The sequence below is a fragment of the Pelophylax lessonae genome (genome assembly GCF_965119305.1).
Source record: "Pelophylax lessonae genome assembly, chromosome: 1".
Lineage (NCBI taxonomy): Eukaryota > Metazoa > Chordata > Amphibia > Anura > Ranidae > Pelophylax > Pelophylax lessonae.
This window is the reverse complement of record NC_138768.1, coordinates 179,702,719-179,721,243: the sequence shown is the minus strand read 5'-3', so window position 1 is coordinate 179,721,243 and position 18,525 is coordinate 179,702,719. Positions and strand designations below refer to the sequence as shown.

General features: G+C 40.5%; 1 protein-coding gene across 1 annotated transcript in view; it reads right to left on the bottom strand.

Annotated features, from left to right (window-relative positions):
- The window catches only part of CAMK4 (calcium/calmodulin dependent protein kinase IV), a 295,961-nt gene that overhangs the window by 139,618 nt on the left and 137,818 nt on the right, over positions 1–18,525 (bottom strand). The window contains exon 2 of the mRNA XM_082243470.1: positions 1,921–1,999. Coding sequence (XP_082099596.1) covers positions 1,921–1,999 — 79 coding nt within the window. The remainder of the gene's footprint in view (positions 1–1,920; positions 2,000–18,525) is intronic.

Below are 18,525 nucleotides of genomic sequence, written 5' to 3'. Positions count from 1 at the left end.
ATTTCGTGGTGCTTTCCACATATTTCACTATGCCTTACATGGGCAGAAATTAAGACAAATATCATGCCCCATCTTCTGAACGTTTTCACTTTATGCAAATAAAACACTGGCTTCCACCATAGTCACCAACAAAGATATCACAAGCCAGCCCTCACTTTTTGAACATATCTACTATCACACATCTCGCTTTCTCTTCCAAATTGATTTCCATCCTTTACTCACAACTAAATAACTCTAATAATCATGCAAATCACGCTTATATATTTCCAAACAGGAAAAAGACTTCCGGTGCACTAAAGAAAGAGAGATTTGGGCTACAATAGCCCCCTGTTCTATTAATGTAAACACTACTGAATTTGAATTCAAGACTTTTGCAAGATGGTATATAGTTTCGTCCCAATTAGCGTACCTCCATCCATCTCTTCCTGATATGCGCTTTCGTGTCTGCTCCACCTTGGGAGAAGTTTTCCACACGGGATGAAACTGTCCCATGCTCGCAAAGTTCTGGACCAAGGTTCTTCAATTCTTGCAGTCTCTGAGACCCTTGGCATTTCCTACTGCCTCCTGCTACATTTTAAACCCCAAGGTCTTACCAAGTCTCAATTCAAAATAGTGACCTATGTTCTGTTATCAACAGAACAGACTATTGCAAAAGTGCCAAAAAAGCAGTTTTCTTTGTGGCAATCCATGAATGTGGATTTTTATCAATAAAAACTCACTAGCATTCTTTTAGACACATATAAGAAATTCTTTAAGGCTCTGCGGATTCAGTATGCTCATCCTTCAATGTTTTAAGCAAGTTAAAACTCTCCGTAGGTGCTGGGCCTCAAGGTCCTGATTTGGGTGTCATCAATATCATGGTACCCCCCTTCCCTTCCCCTCATCTTTCTTTATTTCTCCTCTAACACTTCTGTATACCCGCCTGCTATCTGGATTCCTTTATTTATTTTCTTATTTTCATTATGAAACAGATTCTACTATCCACCTGTACTTGGCAGCACATCTTGGACAGTTTCCGGTTAGCCATCAAATCCCCTACCAGTTAGCCACATATCACATATATATTGCTTGCTTACTAATCTGAATATTTGTTGATTTTCATTATGTTCATGAAAGGAATTATGTTAATGGTGGCTGTAGTCCTCATTGTCCATATCTACCTGTCATGTTGTGATCTATATTTTTAACTACTTTAATAAAAATTCAGTGAAATTAAAATGCTGTAGCATAACAAAAACGGATTTGAGGTTTTTTTTCCTCCTTTTAATACACTCTCTCTATCATATCTGTTTAGTTCTCTTTTTTGCTTGCCTTCTTTTTAACCTATTTCCTCATGTATTGCTGAAAGTTCCCTGGCCGTTTGTTGACATGAGTATAAAGCCAAAGAACCTAGACTTGCAAAAGGCCAACAAATGTTCTATGCAATGCCATACCAGAGATAATTATTGGTTAAAAAACCCTCTCTGGATCAGATTAGGTCTAATATCTTTTTTACTGCAAAAATAATAATGTGTTATAATTGCATAAAGGTTCTAGTTATAAATGTTTAAACACAAGGTTTCCAAATCTATTTGGATTTAATTTGAAAAATTGTGTGATTCCTGGGTGAAAGTCAAGTGAATCTTTTTGATAAAACATTTATAAGTTGACTTCTAAAAATGTGTAAACCACAGTACAGCAAAGATTGATTGGTTTGTCTGGAGGACCATTCTTGGACTGACAGGATCTACTGCAAAGGAGACCTGGGGACAGTCAGTAAAAGCATGGCATGTGCCCTAGGTGCCCTAGGTTCTAGGGTCTACTAACACCCCTGCCCATTTGGATAATAGTATATTTGTGAGTGTACTTTCTCATTTTACTTTATTCATCTTAAAGAAATATTTATGAGTAATCATCCATACAAAGATATTGTCAACTTACAGTTTTTTTCAACATCTTGACAGCAAAAGGCTTCTGAGTTCCTTTTTGTCTGCATCTGTATACAACGGATGTTGCTCCCCTGGAAGAGAAATGTTTCAACTGTTATTGTTGAAGGTTGTCATAGTGTGTATATGAAAACACAGCATTTCAGTGAAAGAACATTTTTATAGCATGATATTGTTATTTTATTAAGGTCATGATCCAAGTTTACTGTTAAGTGGACACATTAGTGTAAGACTTATAGTGCACCTTACCAGCTCTTGTAAAGTGCTGCATAGGCCACACAAAGCCACCTTCATCCGTTAGCAGCTGTAATGACTGGGCAACTGTCACAGATGACTATTAGCCCAATGACCTGTGTAGCAGGTGATATTAATTTTCTGCAATGTCTGAATAGTAGCAATTATTTCAGTTTATGCACCAACATGACAGACATCAATGTAACATGAATCAACTTACAGAAAGTTATAGCATTATTACCAAAGGCCTACTGTACCTATTTAAACTGGCAAAAGAAGGGATCTTAAGACACTATTAAAGTTTCAATATATTAGAGATCAGAATAAAGATATGCTAAGTTGCCTTTTATCTCTAGGATTAGGTTAGAACATGCCATCCTCCTCGATTTGAAAAAAGATTTTATCATCAACATAAAAACAGTTTATACAGTGTCATGCTATATAGGTGGTGATGTTCACAGTCAGGAGAGAACCTGTCCTAATTAATTGTGTCAGATGAATGCTCCACAACTAATGATGGTAATACATAGGAAATCTCTTTCCCTTTAGAATATTGCATGGTCACAGATTGTCGCAACCTGGGATGGTTTAATCGAGCCCAACATGTTTCGTGACAATGTGCTTCTTCAGGAGATTTTAAACATCATCTAAAAATAAATGACGACAAAAATGGAATAAATACAACATATATCAAACCAAAAAGCTATGAAACATATGTAAACAATCTCTCCATCTTGCATTGGTAGTTAAGGTTGCCTAGAGTGTGTTTAAGGGAGGGTTGTATGAGAGAGTTCCACAGCCTGGTTATGTTTACTTTCGCAGCCAGAAGTAGATGGACCACTATCATTCTGGCCTTAGTAAGACATTGTTCAACACCATCATGAAGTAGAAGGATACGATCGGGGAGTGGAAGTCCCTACAATGACCGAGATACAATTAAATATTTGGTGGCAGTAAGAAGACCAGAGGGACTTACAAGACCACAGTATGTGAACAAGAGAGCCTGTTTCTCCACAGCCTCTCCAACATGTTGAGTCTCGCCCAGGGTACATTCTAGGTACGATGGATAGTTTTTTGGTAGAGCTCCCAGTGATTGGAGCAGTGAGATGCAGAGCTTGTGATTTGAAATGCCTTCTGCCACATGGTGTCAGTAAACCTTTCTCCCAGGTAGGTAGCTCACTTAAGCAATGTGGGAGTTTGAGAAATTGACGTGTTGTTAGTTAATAGGGAGAAAAAGAGGGATATGCCTTTCTTGGGGTATTTTGAGGACATGTAAAATTGGTGCGTAGGTGGAGAAATGGAGGAAATGGCAGATTTGATAATAGGTGAAGATCTCTGTTCTTTTAAGGGAAAATTATTTTTGTAAGAGATCGAATGACTTCAGAGCATGGTTTGAGTGCAGGTTACTCAGGTGACGGATAACCAAGGTTAGCCAGCATTACATATTCAGATTGGGGATGCCATGGTTCAGTATTTCTGTAGGTAAAGGAACAGAGATTGATGGGAGAGGTGCGAATGGCTTGCTTAGGTTTCATAGCTTTTTGGTTTGATATATGTTGTATTTATTCCTTTTTGTTCTCATTTATCCACATATTTAATAAACTCCTGAAGATGCGCATAGTCACAAAACATGTTGAGCTTGATTAAACCATACCAAGTTGTGGCAATCTCTGACCATGCAATATTCTAAAGGGCATGAGTTTCTATGTATTACCATTATTAGTCGACGGGCTTAGACAATGTTTGGGATAGGAGTTCAAAGTGGATAGTTTATATGTCTTATTTATACAGTACTAGTAATTAATCATGTTTCTATGTTCTAATTTTGAATAAAGTATATCATTTTAAATAGTTTATGGTATTGGTGCCTATAAAGCCCATTTTCTCTTTGCAATGACATTCTGACTATTAAAAGGACGTGGTACAGTGTACTGTTCTGGGGAGACCTTGACATGGACGATACCACGTGCAACCCATGTCTTTTTTCTAGTCACACATCAGGGACTTCCAATAATCCCAAATCTTCTCATAACGCTCCCGCCGGTGCTGTGCCGTAAGGGTAAGGTCTTCCATCCGGTTAATTTCTTCCATATTACACATGCAGTCTTTAAACCTGGGAACCGAGGCGATTTCCAAAACATCGGGATGCATGATTTCGCAGCAGAAAGCACATGAGGGAGGATTGATTTTTTGCATTTAGAAATTGGCATAGTAGACAATTGTAAAAGATAAAATTCTGGGGTGTCAGGGAGGTCACGGTCCGAGAGTTCCCCCATGAGAGCCCGGACATCTTTCCAGAAGGTCTTAAGCCGGGGTCAAGACCAAAAAATGTGTAACATGGTGCCTACCTCTTCCTGACAACGCCAGCAAAGATCCAACGTGTCTGGGAAGAATTTATGTAAGAGGGAGGGAACTCTATACCACCGAGTAAGAATTTTGGAATTAGTTTCCTGTAATTTCGTACAAGTCAGGGTTTTTAGAACCAGGATACATATTTTCAACTGTTGGGCTGGGGTCAGATGCAGCTGAAAGTCCCATTCCTATTTTCCCAGACAAGGCAAGGCAAAGTTTTCCGCCGGAGTAATCAGCAAGCTATAGGATTTAGACCAAGGGTCTTCAAACTATGGCCCTCCAGCTGTTCAGGAACTACAATTCCCATCATGCCTAGTCATGTCTGTGAATGTCAGAGTTATACAATGCCTCATGGGATGTGTAGTTCCACAACAGCTGGAGGGCCGTAGTTTGAGGATCCCTGATTTAGACAGTGGACTGGGAAGGTTGCCACTACCCACACTATTCCTCGAAAGGTATATGGTCCCGGGCAAACAACGTGGGTGCCGATAGGGAGTGTAGAAAATTATGAATGTGGGCCGCATGCCAAAACCCCAACCGAAAAAGGTCACCGCCACCGTCAATTCGTTCATCGACGGCCATCGGGTCCCTCTGAGAAAGTGGGAGGCCTGGAAGATGCCACGGGCATCCAACCTGCGGAATGCCGGGTCTTCCATGCCAGGTGCAAAAGCTGGGTTCCCCAGAATGGGGTAAAGCGGAGACGTCTGCGTCGAGATCGAAGAGAGGGACAAGAGCTGGCGAATGGTAGCTAACGTCACCCCAACCGTGGGGTGGGCACGAATAGGGTGTAAGAATTCCCCAGCAACCCATGGTGCCCCACCAAGGGAGGCAGCAGTTTGCCTCCGTTCGAGCTGCACCCACAGCTTGCCTGCAAAATGCCTACGCCAATCCAGTAATCGGCTAAGGTGTACTGCCTGGTGGTATTTCGCTACATCTGGAAGGGCCAGACCTCCAAATTGCTTAGGAAGCGTCAGGTGACTGCGGGAGAGCCGAGGTCGCCCATTTGCCCAAATAAACCGTATAAAAAGACTATGGACTTGAGCAAAGAATGAGTACGGGATTTTAACGGGAAGAGCCTGCAAAAGATAGAGGATCTTGGGGAGAACCGTCATCTTAAGTAGATTACACCTTCTAAACCAGGAGCGCAATCCCGTATTCCAAGATGTCAAAAGCTGACGAATGTTAGCTAAGAGGGGAGGGAAGTTCAGCTCGTAAATCCGGGACAGGTCAGGCGAGATCTGGGTGCCTGAATATGTAAGCGCTGTTGAAGTCCACCGGAATGGCAACGTCGATGAAAGGTGGGTCAACAGTGGCGTCGGAATCCCCACACCCAATGCCTCAGATTTATGGAAGTTAATCTTCAAAATAGAGCATTGACCATACCGTTCTATTTCCTTCAGTAGGTTCGGTGCCGAGATCACAGGATTAGTAAGTGAGAACAGCGTGTCCTCAGCATAAGCCGAGACCTTGCATTCGAGATCCCCTACTTTGAGGCACGTGATATCGGGGTTAGACTGAACTCTACCCAGGAAGGGCTCCAAAGAAAGAGCAAAAAGTAATGGGGAGAGTGGGCAGCCCTGGCGTGTGCCGTTAGAGATTTGGAACGAGTCAGAGAGTATACCGTTGCACTTTACCTGGGCAGAGGGACGGGAATAAATGTGACCTATCCATGACAGCAGAGTGTCACCAAGACCCATAGAACACAGTGTAGACACCATGAACGGCCAGTTGACACGCTCAAACGCCTTTTCCGCGTCTGTATTGAGCTGAGCATCACCCATGGCGTTTGGGAGGTCTTAGCCACATGGATAAGGTTAGGAACCTCAGAGGTATTATCCCTCGCTTCTCTGGAGGGAATGAACCCCACTTGATCCAAATGGACCAACTGCGGCATATGCGGACCCAAGCGGTTGGCCAAGATCTTCGTAAATATTTTAAGATCCATATTCAGCAAAGATATTGGCCTATAACTACTGCATTGGGAAGGATCCTTGCCTTCCTTAGGAAGAACAGAGATATGGGCACGGAGCGTATCTGCGGAAAAGGATGATTCCCCTGCTCCCAACAGGTTAAACCATGAGAGTAAGTGTGGGCCTAGCACCTTAAAGTAGGTAAGGTAATACGGCAGTGTAAGGCCGTCCGGTCCGGGGGCTTTCCCTGCTTTAAATGCTCCCACTGCGTTCTGAAGTTCCGACAGCGTAATGGGGGCTTCCAGGTCATCCCTTGCCTCAGCCGATAGGGGGTCAGTTTTTTTTAGGTCAAATACACACACCAAAAAAAAGCATCTTAAGGACCCTTTTCACTAATTGAATCATTTACTTAACAATACTAAAGTAATTTCCTTCAGAACATTTAAGAAATTTCTACCTTAAAGACTGAATACATTCATTTCACGTAAAAGATAAAGAGGGGCCACTTTTATTTTCACCCTAAAATATAATTGGCTTTGTGGGCTAAGGATATTTTTTTTTTTTTATCAACACACTATGGAGCAGCACATAAGGCTGTGCAATGCGTTAATCTGCATTGTACAAAGATGCACGTACATGCATTTTGTTTAGTTTATTTAGTAGGAAATGCATAGTAAACTGATATAAATAGATGTAAAGTGGTAATTAACCCCAAAACAAAAAAGTAATATATTGCAGCTTACCAATACTTAAACGTAATAGCTGCATTGGTTTCCTTTTTTTTTGCCTTTGTTTCTTTGAGCCCTTATACACATACACTACACATACACGCTGAGCAGGCGGATAGCTGGTCCATGTTCTCTTCACTTTTGCAGAACGGACACAGACCACTTTCCTCTATTTAGAAAAAAGTAGAAAAGTGTAAATAAATTGGGGAAAAAGCAAGTTCTTAGCTAGTTTCTCCAGCATGACTGCATGCTTATGAACACCTCTCTTGTCTAAATGAATTCCAGTATAACTATAGTTAGGATTAGTAGATGTAGACCTATAAAACCAGGTTTTCGGGCCTTTTTTTTCTGGGGCAGAAGTATTACCACTTCTGCCCGGAAGGTTTTACCCCCTTCATGACCACCCCATTTTTTGCGATTCGGCACTGCGTTACTTTAACTAACAATTGCGTGGCCGTGCAACGCTGTACCCAAATTAAATTGATGTCCTTTTATCCCCACAAATAGAGCTTTCTTTTGGTGGTATTTGATCACCTCTGCGGTTTTTATTTTTTTGCGCTATAAACAAAAAGAGGGACAATTTTTAAAACAAAAAACAAAATAATTTTTACTTTCTGCTATAAAAAACACATCCAATAAAAACAATGTAAAAAAATCGAATTAATAAACAAATAGTGCAGCGCTAATAACGATAGAAACATTATTATAACATGATTATAAAAAAGTTATAATAAATTTGATGAAACAGGAATAATAAATACGTTTATAAAAAGTCCATAAAAGGTGATCAAATCCAGGAGAAAAAAGGGGTAGATGACACCACCGATCCCAGAGGAACCACAAAACAGGTAGGGAGAAAGGGTGACTGGAAAGTCAGGAAGAACACTTCACACCCTCTGTGATATGATAATCTGCTTACCAGATTAAGTGGATGACGAGTGGGGATCGAAAGTTTGGGCACCCCAGGTAACAATTTGTATTAATGTGCATAAAGAAGCCAAGGAAAGATGGAAAAATCTCCAAAATGCATCAAATTACAGATTAGACATTCTTATAATATGTCAACAAAAGTTAGATTTTATTTCCATCACTGACACTTTCAAAATTACAGAAAACAAAAAAATGGCGTCTGCAAAAGTTTGGGCACCCTGCAGAATTTATAGCATGCACTGCCCCCTTTGCAAGGCTGAGACCTGCCAGTGTCATGGATTGTTCTCAATCATCGTCTGGGAAGACCAGGTGATGTCAATCTCCAAGGTTTTAAATGCCCAGACTCATCTGACCTTGCCCCAACAATCAGCATCTTCTAAGGAGTTGTCTAGAAAACTGAAACTGAAAATAGTTGACGCTCACAAAGATGGAGAAGGCTAAAAGAAGATAGCAAAGCGCTTTCAGATGTCAATATCCTCTGTTCGGAATGTAATTAAGAAATGGCAGGAACAGTGGAAGTTAAAGCAAGATCTGGAAGACCAAGAAAAATATCAGACAGAACAGCTCGCAGGATTGTGAGAAAATCAATTCAAAAACCACGTTTGACTGCATGATCCCTTCAGAAAGATCTGGCAGACACTGGAGTTGTGGTACACTATTCCACTATAAAGGGATACTTGTACGAATATGGTCTTCATGGAAGAGTCATCAGAAGAAAACCTCTTTTACGTCCTCACCACAAAAATCAGCGTTTGAACTTTGCAAATGAACATATAGACAAGCCTGATGCATTTTGGAAACAAGTTCGGTGGACCGTTGAGGTTAAAATTGAACTTTTTGGCTGGAATGAGCACGTTAAATAAGGTACATTTGGAGAAGAAGGGGCACAGAATTTAATGAAAAGAACCTCTGTCCAACTGTTAAGCATGGGGGTGGATCAATCATGCTTTGGGGTTGTATTGCAGCCAGTGGCACAGGGAACATCTCACGAGTAGAATGAAAAATGGATTAAATAAAATTTCAACAAATTTTGGATGGTAACTTGATGCCATCTGTGAAAAAGCTGAAGTTAAAGAGAGGATGGCTTCTACAAATGGATAATGATCCTAAACACACCTCGAAATACACGGGGGATTACATCAAGAGGCGTAAACTGAAGGTTTTGCCATGGCCATCACAATCTCCTGACCTCAATATAATTGAAAATCTATGGATAGACCTTAAAAGAGCAGTGCATGACAGACAGCCCAGAAATCTCAAAGAATTGGAAGACTTTTGTAAGGAAGAATGGGCAAAGATACCTCAAACAAGGTATCTCATTTATCCACAAAAGATGGTCATATATCTTCCAGTATGTCAAACAGATCAGTGTCTTGATTACTAGTGCAGTCCCAATAGTGCATACCAGTCCTGCCTATCAGTGCCCACCAGTGATGCCAGTCAGTGCTCATCAGTGCTGCCAATCAGTGCCCATCAGTGCAGCCTCATCAGCGCACATCAGTGAAGGAGAAAAATTACCTGTCAATATTTACAATTTTTTAACAAACTATGAAAAACTCTTTTTTTTTTTAATTTTCTGTCTTTTTTTTGTTTGTTTGTCAAGCCCAAAGGTAATTAAATTCCACAAAAAGAAAGCTCTATTTGTGTTAAAAAATTTGATAAAAATGTCATATGGATACAGTGTAGCATGACCGCGCAATTGTTATTCAAAATGTGACAGTGCTGAAAGCTGAAAATTGGCCTTGACAGGAAGGGGGTGAAAGTTCCCAATAGGTAAGTGGTAATTGAACAAGCTGAAGTTAGAAGCTGATTGGCTACCATGCAGAGCTTCACCAGATTCTGCACTCTCCAGTTTTAGTAAATTGACCCCTATGTCTATGTCGGCTGCATGATGGAGTCTTTCTGTGTATTGGCTTGGGTGTGACTCCTCACCATAAATTAAATTCTTGGTGAAATGTGTCTATGTTGTACGGATATGAAGGCCTGCTCTCTTCCCACCCAACACTGCTTCTTTTACTACAACGTGGTTGGTGCAGCTTTGGAGAGTCAAATAACATATCTCAGAACCTGGAACTCTATCACATGTGCATAGTACAGCATTTTTCCCAGTTTTTATGTATTATGTAAAGTTAATGCAAAGTTTTTGAAACAAGCTGTTCACTTTAACAAAGGAAGGGGGCTGCTGGCAGCACTGATTACAGTTTCGCCTACTCACTACTTTCTTTCAAGCAGAGCTTTCAAAAGAGCAGATACTGGAAAAAAAAAAAAAGCTTTTTGCATAGTAGCTACTGCAGTTGGTGTTTTGCCTGGAGTTCTTCTTAAACATCATGCCACATCTGAGAGACAAATTACAAAGACTAAGGGCAGATCTCATTACATCTTCCTCCCACTCTCAGGGGAGAACAAGTTTTCTCTTTTTCCTAGATTTAACCGCTGTTCTGGAAATGGAGTGTAATGAGAGGACAACATTTGCAAAATTATTGTAGAAACGTACAGTAGCTGCTTTAGAAATATGCCACTCCAATTAGCGCTTTTTCTCCCTTTCAGAAGTTGCCTCCCATTCATTCAGACATGCTGTCATAGCAGTCAAACCTGTGCCTACACTCGATAAGTGCCATAAATTTCTCTCTCCGTATGGGATTGTATACTTCTGACAGCACTGCTTTATTCCGCCATGTGATTTGAGTTGCAAAGATGGTTATTGTTACCAATTCAATAACTCTCCCAGAGGAGGAAGTGAAGAGAATTACATATAATCAGCAGCATCAAAAATCTGTCAAGACAAAAAAACAGCAGCCGGTAATATAGTCGTCGGGTATTTGTTTTAGCAATAACATATTTTAAAACCCAAGGTACTAAATTTATTACTTGTCCTCTGTCTATCACCCCCATATACCTATCAATAGTTTACTTGTATTACAATACTTGCCCATTATGATGTCATACACCATGGTTATACCAAGCTTCCAGCACAGATATCTGGCACTGCCTAGCAAAAATAGCAAATACAGTATATACAGTATATATATATATATATATATATATATATATATATATATGTGTGTGTGTATATATATATATATATATATATATATATATGTGTGTGTGTGTATATATATATATATATATATATATATATACTCTATATATTATCCAATGGTCACCACTGCACACATATCAAAGACAAAAAATAGTCAGAGTGCGCAGCAAAGACTGTAGTACATAATCTAAAAGAGAGAGCGGCACTCACAGGTCTTGAAAGGTGAACACACAATAAAGGTTTTATTTCGGCAGCTCGCCTTCTTCAGGAGTTGTTTTGACGCCTGCCTTTACACGCAGATGAACTTTAATGGCATCCCAGTCTTAATCCGTAGGGTTCAATATTGAGTTGGCCCACCGTTTGAAGCTATAACAGCTTCAACTCTTCTGGGAAGGCTGTCCACAGGGTTTAGGAGTGTGTCTATGGGAATGTTTGACCGTTCTTTCAGAAGTGCATTTGTGAGGTCAGGCACGTTGGGCAAGAAGGCCTGGCTTGCAATTTCCACTCTAATTCATACCAAAGGTGTTCTATTGGGTTGAGGTTGCGACTTTGTGCATGCCAGTCAAGGTTCTCCACCCCTAAACTTGCTCATCCTTGTGCAGAGGTGGGCAGTCATGCTGGAACAGGAAGTGGCCATCCCCAAACTGTTCCCACAAAGTGGGGAGTATGAAATTGTCCAAAATGTCTTGGCATGCTGACCCCTTAAGAGTTCCTTTCACTGGAACTAGAGGGCCAAGCCCAACCCGTGAAAAACAACCCCACAACAAAATTCCCTCCTCCACCAAATGATTTGGACCAGTGCACAAAGCAAGGTCCTTAAAGACCTGGATGAGCGAGTTTGAGGTGGAGGAACTTGACTGGCCTGCACTGAGTCCTGACCTTAACCCGATAGAACACCTGTAGGATGAATTAGAGAAGAGACCGCGAGCCAGGCCTTTTTGTCCAACATCAGTGCCTGACGTCACAAAAGCTCTTCTGGAAGAATGATCAAACATTCCCATAGACTCACTCCTAAACCTTGTGAACAGCCTTCCCAGAGGAGTTAAAACGGTCATAGCTGCAAAGGGTGGGCCAACTCAATAATGAACCCTAGGGACTAAACTGGGATGCCATTAAAGTTTGTGCAAATGTGCATGTAAAGGCAGGCATCCCAAAACTTTTGATAATATTGTAGATATTTTTTTATATATATACACAGTGCCTTGCGAAAGTATTCGGCCCCTTGAACTTTGCGACCTTTTGCCACATTTCAGGCTTCAAACATAAAGATCTAAAACTGTAATTTTTTGTGAAGAATCAACAACAAGTGGGACACAATCATGAAGTGGAACGAAATTTATTGGATATTTCAAACTTTTTTAACAAATAAAAAACTGAAAAATTGGGCGTGCAAAATTATTCAGCCCCCTTAAGTTAATACTTTGTAGCGCCACCTTTTGCTGCGATTACAGCTGTAAGTCGCTTGGGGTATGTCTCTATCAGTTTTGCACATCGAGAGACTGAAATTTTTGCCCATTCCTCCTTGCAAAACAGCTCGAGCTCAGTGAGGTTGGATGGAGAGCGTTTGTGAACAGCAGTTTTCAGTTCTTTCCACAGATTCTCGATTGGATTCAGGTCTGGACTTTGACTTGGCCATTCTAACACCTGGATATGTTTATTTGTGAACCATTCCATTGTAGATTTTGATTTAGGTTTTGGATCATTGTCTTGTTGGAAGACAAATCTCCGTCCCAGTCTCAGGTCTTTTGCAGACTCCATCAGGTTTTCTTCCAGAATGGTCCTGTGTTTGGCTCCATCCATCTTCCCATCAATTTTAACCATCTTCCCTGTCCCTGCTGAAGAAAAGCAGGCCCAAACTATGATGCTGCCACCACCATGTTTGACAGTGGTGATGGTGTGTTCAGGGTGATGAGCTGTGTTGCTTTTACGCCAAACATAAAGTTTTGCATTGTTGCCAAAAAGTTTGATTTTGGATTCATCTGACCAGAGCACCTTCTTCCACGTGTTTGGTGTGTCTCCCAGGTGGCTTGTGGCAAACTTTAAACTACACTTTTTATGGATATCTTTAAGAAATGGCTTTCTTCTTGCCACTCTTCCATAAAGGCCAGATTTGTGCAGTATACGACTGATTGTTGTCCTATGGACAGAGTCTCCCACCTCAGCTGTAGATCTCTGCAGTTCATCCAGAGTGATCATGGGCCTCTTGGCTGCATCTCTGATCGGTCTTCTCCTTGTATGAGCTGAAAGTTTAGAGGGACGGCCAGGTCCTTGTAGATTTGCAGTGGTCTGATACTCCTTCCATTTCAATACTATCGCTTGCACAGTGCTACTTGGGATGTTTAAAGCTTGGGAAATCTTTTTGTATCCAAATCCGGCTTTAAACTTCTCCACAACAGTATCTCGGACCTGCCTGGTGTGTTCCTTGTTCTTCATGATGCTCTCTGTACTTTAAACAGACCTCTGAGACTATCACAGTGCAGGTGCATTTATACGGAAACTTGATTACACACAGGTGGATTCTATTTATCATCATTAGTCATTTAGGTCAACATTGGATCATTCAGAGATCCTCACTGAACTTCTGGAGAGAGTTTGCTGCACTGAAAGTAAAGGGGCTGAATAATTTTGCACGCCCAATTTTTCAGTTTTTTATTTGTTAACAAAGTTTGAAATATCCAATACATTTCTTTCCACTTCATGATTGTGTCCCACTTGTTGTTGATTCTTCACAAAAAATTACAGTTTTATATCTTTATGTTTGAAGCCTGAAATGTGGCAAAAGGTTGCAAAGTTCAAGGGGGCGGAATACTTTCGCAAGGCACTGTGTATTTATATATATATATATATATCTTGACTGTGTAATGTGTAATTAGCTTTTCAACAGAAGTCCAGAGTAGGTCTCAAGCAAACAGACATCTAGATGCTGCAAGGTCTACTAGCATAAAATCCAGTCACTTTCCCACTTCCACTGAGCCACAAGTGACACATTCAGCTGCCCGGAAAAATAAATGACCGTACATGGCTGTACTTGTGTAAGTATTGATGGCTTGTGCTTTGTTGTTTATCCACGCAAGTGTATATGTCATATTTCCCCCCAAACACAAAAGTAATGCCTTCAAAAAAGTGTTCAGTGACACATGTGCTGCTGAAAAAACTACATGGAAGACTTTTTTTTTTTTTTACAGTAATGAATTAGATTAGGGAGCTGTATTATGTAAGCTATTTTTAAAAGCAAAAAAATAATTTTTACAACCAAAAAAGCAATGTTAAATTATATTGTCTCAGGCTGTCTGTGAACTGTGCTGTTCCATAAAACCACATACATCTTTAATACAACCCCCCAAACTTGTAATATAAAGGATTTACGTATCTTCAATTCAATCCTCAAAGACACATGAAAAGTCCCTCTCCCTGCTATATATTATTTTTTTATTTTGACATTGGTACTTCTCAGTTTCTGGCTTCCTATACATCTTTTTTATAATAGTTTCAGTGCGGTCCAGGAAAAGTTCAGATTTGCTGAATTTTAAGGATGTTTTGCATTCATACTGGCACATTTTGTTGACCTGGCCTATAATATGGTGAGCACCAATGAGCATATGTTTTCCTGAGAACTGATCTATATATCATTGTGGCAACAGACCAGCAGATATCTCCTTTAAAACTAATCAATAAATGATGGTGACCATGGGTGGGCAGATGTTCCTCTGAGGTCCTATCTATACATGATGGTGGCCATTGATTGGTATGTATTTTCTTGAGACCTTTACATTATTGTGGCTGTAGGTGGGCAGATTTCTCCCTGAGTATTGATATGTAGGTTATGGTGGCTGTAGATGAGCAGATATCTACCCAAGAACTGATCTATACATTTTAATGGTAGTAGATGGGCAGATATCTCCCCAAGAACAGCAAGCTGAAAAATGATTCCCACTACTGGGGCTAGACACATCAATGTGTCTAATATTCAGAGAAGGAGGCCAACAAAGCAGAGATGTATAATAACTAAGTAGAACTACTTCACTACTGTACTTAAGTACAGAAAGGCGGTATCTGTACTTTCCTAGAGTAGAATTTTTTTCTCCTACTTCCACTTTTACTTCACTACATTTTTTCGATGATTTCAATACTTCTACTCCGATATTTTTTTTTTGTGCTGCATAGTTACTCGTTACAATTATAAAAATTACCACTGCCAGAACAGTAGATGGCAGGTTTCATGAAGCTCAAAACATGTGTATTATCAGCGCATATGAAAATAAAAGCTACTGTATGTATAAATAAAAGCTGCATTTGAAATAATAAAAAACAATATGATGTTCAAACTTTTGACTTCTTTCTTTAATAACTACATAACACAGTACTTGTACTTTTACTTTCAGTACTTGAGTAGCAATTTTTTTTTTTCAAAACTACTGGTAATTTTACTTTAAGTACTTGAGTAGCAAAATTTTTAAAAAACTACTTGCAATACTTAAGTACAAAAAATGTTGAATACTTTAGTACTTCTACTCAAGTCACTTTTTGATCGAGCACTTCCACTTCTACTCAAGTCACTTTTTGATCGAGCACTTGTACTTTTACTCAAGTATGGGTTTTGAGTACTTTATACAACTCTGCAACAAAGGCAGCATTAATGTTTCTTTTTTCATGTTCACCTACATGTGCTACAAGACTGATTTCACAATAAAGTATACCTAAAGCCCAAACTTTTGTTTAGTTTTGAGGAATGAGGAAGGGATGGCTAAAACCCTCGTCAGGTTTTTATTTCTATTTGTGCTCCCACTGGAGATTCACCTTCTGTATTTGTCCTGGTGGCTAATGCCCAACAAGAACAGGTAGTGGGAAATCCATATTTTTTACAGTTTTCACTGTGACAGGAGGAAAGAGGAAATCTTCCAAAGCAGAAACCTGTTTTTGTGACAACTGACTAAGACTCCGTTCACATTAGGTCGCTCCGACTTAGGGGGCGACCTGTGAAGTCGCGTGCAGCGCGACTTCGGCGCGACTTGCACGGACTTCATAGAATAAATATCTATGCAAGTCGCCTCCAGGTCACCCCGAAGTAGTACAGGACCCTTTTTCTAAGTCGGAGCGACTTGTGTCGCTCCTATTAGAACGGCTCCTGTACTACACAGTGGGAGCGTGAGGACCGCGACTTTTCAGGCTGACAAGTCGCCTGACAAGTCAGATCAATGTGAATGCGGTGTAAGAGAAAATACTTCCCTACTTTAGAGCAATTTCCTCTTAAAGCAGTTGTAAACCACCAGAAAAATAAAGTTAAATCTAATAACAATATAAACAATGATTACTCTTAGTATTATGTAAAGGTAACTTAAGAAAAAAATGAAAAACATGTCTTTGAAGTGTTACTAAACCCACAACCAGGGCAGCCATCAGGGGGGGACAGCCCATACACATGTAGGGGGCCCAGGCGTTCCAAGGGGCCCGGCCGCCTAGGCCCCAAAGAACGAGACCGAGTTGTTGCTGATGTAGTAACTAGCAATTGCTAAAGCATGGCGGCTGCAGAGTAAGCCGATGCAGCTGAAGGGATGCGCTGTCTCTTTGCTAAAAGTATAAGGCTGTCTCTTTGCTGGATTGGGATGTGTCTGCTGAATATATAAGGCCATCTCTTTACTGGATTGGGATGTCTCTTTGCTGAATATATGAGGATGTCTCTTTACTGGATTGGGATGTCTCTTTGCTGAATATATGAGGCCGTCTCGTTATTGGATTGGGATGTTTCTTTGCTGAATACATGGGGATGTCTCTTAGATGGATTGGATTTATTTTCATTTATTAAGTTGTAAGAGTGTTAAAACAGAAGTGGGTACACTGAAGGACTTGGTGGGATGGCGAATCGCTGGATTCGGTCGGACAGCCAGAGGGTGGGCCCTGCAGAATGTTGGTGGTCAGGCCCGGAGGGGCCCAGGCCTAAAGCTGTGTAAGGGGCCCTACAATTTCTGATGGCTGCCCTGCCCACAACAGTACAATCAGTCTGTACATGCCGTAAAGCATGCTTGTTATACTCACTGTGAAACCCAAAGGCTTAATCCTCTGCATTGTGTAAAAAAGCTGTTTGATCCTGCATGAACAGATCCTCCTCTGTTTGCATTGTCCCCAAAACATGTCCGGATAAGACAGTTACTGGAGCCAGGCTGCACATGCTCAGTTTGGTGTGTATTTGCTAGAGGGTTTTTTTCTTGGGTGACTTGCATGTGTTCAGTACAGGGCCAACCAGCACTGTTCAGACAGAAGGTCAGAGGTCCTGCATCCTGATAGGAAAGCCAATGCAATATGAAAACTACTCCTACAAGCTTTAACCAGTCACTGATAGAAGTCACAAGATTGCTATATACTGCTGATAAGAAAAAGTATTTAGCAGTTTATATTTACTAAAGCAATTGCATTTCCATGTTCTGTGTACTGTGGGGGACCAGTTATAGAGAATGCAGGGTCCTGGGTTTAGTTACACTTTAGGTGTTACTAAACCCACAACAGTAAAATCTGTCTGTGTGGCTATGTTCAGTATAGCATGCTTGTTATACTCACTGTGTAACCTAAGGGGTGTAAAAAGGCTGTTTGATCCTGTCTGTTCTGATCCTCCCCTTCTTTTACTGTCCCCATTCCATCTGCTGATAGTACAGAGCCCTAGGAGCCACTCTGCACATACTCAGTTTGGTGTGTATTGCTAGAGAGTTTTTTTTTGTTTGTTTGGGAGGGTGCATGTGATCAGCACAGGGCCAATCAGCACTGTCCAGAAAGAGGTTTAGGGGTCATGCAGCCTCATAGGACAGTTAGAGGAGAATGAAAACTCCTCCTACAAGCTTTACCAGTGCTCAGCTGGACACTGATATAAGTCACAAGACTGCTATATACTGCTAATGAGAAAAGGTATTTAGCAGTTTATTTTTATTAAAATACTTGCATTTACATGCACTGTGTACTGTAGAAGACCAAATATAGTGAATGCAGGGTCCTGGGTTTAGGTATTCTTTAATCCTTCTGAGTTTTTTGAGTCTAAATGGTGTGGCGATAAGGGATAAGTTACTACAACAACCTCTGGGCCACAGATCGTCCTTCACTCAGTCTATGGCTAGGTGCATCCCTGCATATTAATCCGAGATATAAATATCTACATTGTGAACTGTCATAAGCCCTTATTCTGTAAAAAAACAAATGTAATTACACGTTTTATTAAACAAAACTCAAAGTGTAATCTATCACATTTTATATTTAGCGATTTCTCAGTTAAAGTATCTCACTTTCCAAACAGATCTGTCATGTTGAAAATAATGATCCAGCTGCTTCATTATGAATTTGCATAACTGTGAATCCAACTTGTTGGGATTTACAGATGAATCGTTCTTATGTGAATGCTTTTCAGTTAGCTTGTTATAAATGCA